General features: G+C 53.1%; 2 protein-coding genes across 2 annotated transcripts in view; both read right to left on the bottom strand.

Moving 5' to 3' along the window:
- WNK4 (WNK lysine deficient protein kinase 4) overlaps nucleotides 1-1273 on the bottom strand; it is a 40546-nt gene extending 39273 nt beyond the window's left edge. The window contains 1 exon segment of the mRNA XM_009994181.1: nucleotides 1205-1273. Within this exon segment, the coding sequence (XP_009992483.1) occupies nucleotides 1205-1273 (69 nt within the window).
- Nucleotides 1274-1861: 588 nt separating this feature from the next.
- On the bottom strand, nucleotides 1862-3225 carry VPS25 (vacuolar protein sorting 25 homolog (S. cerevisiae); the record flags this gene model as incomplete). The annotated part of the gene is made up of 4 exons (XM_009994182.1): nucleotides 1862-1974; nucleotides 2467-2542; nucleotides 2953-3041; nucleotides 3201-3225. Coding segments are annotated over 4 exons (303 nt in total), but the record flags the coding sequence as incomplete, so codon positions are not given.
- Between the last annotated feature and the right edge of the window lie 16 nt (nucleotides 3226-3241).

Below are 3241 nucleotides of genomic sequence, written 5' to 3' on the forward strand. Positions count from 1 at the left end.
CTGTGCACACACTAATGACACCTCCATCTCTGCCCAGGGTGTTGCAGCCAGACTGGCCCTGGAGCCCCAGCCCTGTGGTTACCTCATCAGACGCCGTGACACAATAAGCCAGTTTCAGAGGACAATTACAAGGCTTTGGCTTATCTGCTGGCAGCGGCTTCCACCACCACAACCTACAAATTGCCCCATCCCTACAGAAGGAAGGGCTAGGGAGCATCTGCCTCCTCCAAGGTGGCAGCACCAGCCACTGTAGTGTCCCCATCCCCGCCCCAGGGGCCATTGCTGGGCACTGTCGAGCGCCCCACACAAGGTTGGTCCCACATGGACCTGGCAGGCCTGGCTGGATGTGACCTTTTGTAACCAGCCAAGAGGGTACACAAGGAATTTTACACCATGTTCATTCTGGAAGGGGAGGGGGGTCATACTCTTCCTCCCACTCTCACTAAGCAAGCAAGTAATTAGGAAGCGGAAAAAGAGCAGTGAATCACTGCCAGGAGAGCCTTGGAAAGAAAAAGGCTGGTTATGGGCTTATCTAATGTCACATCAGCCATTTCCTAAGAAGGGAGCAAATTTAATTAAGAACACAGGCACACTCAAGGACAGGCAGGTTACCTACAGCACACATAGCTCAGAACACAACGCTGAGAGGTCAGCATCAGGCTGTGGAGAACAAACCCTGCCAACAGCTCGTCATTTGGGACCAAAGGCAGATGCCATCAGGCACAGACACAAGCAGGGGCAGGAGAGCAGCAGGAGGGGCACAGCAGCCAGGGAAGGAAGGAGTTGGCCTGAGGAGGAAGAGTCAGATCTCGGACATCGAAAAAAGCCCAGGGCAGACACTGGGGGTGGAAAAGTCCTGCAGAGACTTTCCTAGCTGCAAACACAGTGGGAGACTCCTGGCCTGCAACCAGCACCAAACACTTGGGCAAAGGACAGAAAAAGCAGCAGGATCCATCCCTGGCACCACCATCCAGCTCCCACTGGAGCAATGGGGGATTTACTGGTTACAGACTGTACCTGGGTGATGGTTTCTGACCAGCTGGTACTTTCACCAGCACCAAGAACACATCAGCTGTCACACCCTCCACCTGCTGCTATCCTACAGAAGCTGCCCCCACCTCTGCCCAAACACATAGGCTCTCAGTGGATCACCCGTGGAAAATGAATGTTAATGCTGCTCTGAAGATAGGCAGCAAGAGCCCACATGGTCATTAGCTCCTGTGGCAGAGGCAGGTGTGCTGCCTGCATCCTGCTGGGCAGGGGGCTTGGCCATCCTGCCCCCCTGGCACTGTCCTGCTCCTCTGATGCCAAGGAACTGCAGCTGAAGGGCAAGAACCAGGTTCACTGGTGGTGAAACAGAGAGATGAAAATACCCAGGCTGCTTTATAAATACACCTCATTTTAATTACTTCAAATTAGTTCACTGGCTTCCGCCCCAGCACGCTGCGCAGCCGGGCCGCAGGAGCTCGTCGCGCCGGGTGTCCCACTGGGCAGCAGGGACCACAGCGCCCGGCAGGGACAGAGGAGCCCTTTGAAGCCATATTTGACCAGCTGAAGAGATGCTCCAAGGCCTTCCCAGGAACGGGGAGCAGGAAGAGGAGCAGGCCCATAATTTCACTTCTGGGTGGTACCTCTCAAAGTGCCTAGAGCAGCTTTATCCTCTCAAACACAATAGATGGGAAGAAAAGACAGAGGATCTCTGAATATTTCTAGGAACATCTTTGGAAGGCTTCTCAGGTTCTCCTTGCCCCCAGAAATCCCCAGTGTGCAGCTGCTGGCAGTCATGGTTGAAACCAGTCCTGAAGAATGAGCCTTCCCAGCAGGAAGGGCAGGGGCAGGCAGGGCAGGGCGAGCAGCCCCCTCAGAAGAACTTGACGCCTCGACCATCGTCCAGAGTGATAATTTCAGCCTTGTGCTCCTGCTGCAGGGCCTGCAGGGCACGGAGCAGCATTGCCTCATCCAACCCGTGGAACTCTAGGAAGGACAGAGACCCTCATCAGTGGAAAAAAAAACAAAACACACCAGGAAACAAACAGGTTTAGAAAGGGTCTGGTGGCAGCGGGCTCTGAAGATCTCCAGACTTCAGTGCTGTAACACAATTGCAAATCCAGAGTCATGGTTACATGGACATACTCATCTCTACATTGGGAGCAAAGCCCGAAGGTCAAGAGGCAGAAGGGAATGAGTCACACAGTCTCAAAGGCAGAAAACCAAAATGCCAGACCAAGAGCTGGGCAGGCTTGTGGGGGGAGAAGGATGAAATGACAAACAGAAATAGCAAAGGGGGATGCTCAGGCACAGTGGTAAAGAAGCCACAGCTGCACTTGCCAGTGGTGACAGGTGTGAGGTGCATGAGCAATTGTAAAATATTTAATCTAAAAAACTATAATCTGACAATCAATTGTTTACATACTCAAACTGAGTGTGCTCTGAAAACCTGCTCTGGAACACAACACCCAACGTTACCTTCATTCTCTGTATCATCTCCACTGGATAATTCATACAGTGTGAACACAGAGTTGGTCAAGCCATTCTTCAACACCTGGAAAAGAAAAAGCAATGTAGCAAATCCCACCCTCAGCACAATCCCTCGCACACCTCAGTGAGACAGAAAAGGACAGCAAAAATACTCTGGAAATGCTCCAGGGTACTGGAGAGCCAAGAAGTTACACCTAAGGAAAGCAGAGACAGTTCCTTTCCCTGCCCATCTGTCCCGCCATCGGGGCCGATGCCCAGGATGGACACACAGCAGCCCTGTTCTGCCCCACCCCAGGCAGAAGGAAAGAGCTGCTCCCACCTCTACACTGCTCTGAGACAGAGGGAAGTGGAAGAGAAAAGTAAAAGAAGTGAGGAAGCAGGAAAAAATGTTACAGTGGTCTTTTCCACAAATAGCAGCTGACACCAGCTGTGCAGAAAGCTGCCCTGTGGGCCAGACAACACCCACATTCTCACCCACTGATAGATGAGCTTCCCCCACTCTTCTGGTCTCCTCCACATGATCAGAAAGCTGGTTTTGTTCTTATCTAACCACTCCAGGTTCCCTAAAACCAAAGGGAAAAGGTGTTTAATCAGAGCACAAACCTACAGTACCCAGCAAACCTGCGGATTTCACAACGTTGCGGCCACGGGCACCGGCCCCTGCACCACCCGGGGCAGCGCAGCCCCCATGGAAGGGAACTGACTCCCCTGCCGAGTCCCACCCTCCTCCCGCAGCTTGACCTGCCCCCGGAGGGGCCGGGGG

Source organism: Chaetura pelagica, unplaced genomic scaffold, assembly GCF_000747805.2.
Source record: "Chaetura pelagica isolate M959 unplaced genomic scaffold, ChaPel_1.0 scaffold963, whole genome shotgun sequence".
Taxonomy (NCBI): Eukaryota; Metazoa; Chordata; class Aves; order Apodiformes; family Apodidae; genus Chaetura; species Chaetura pelagica.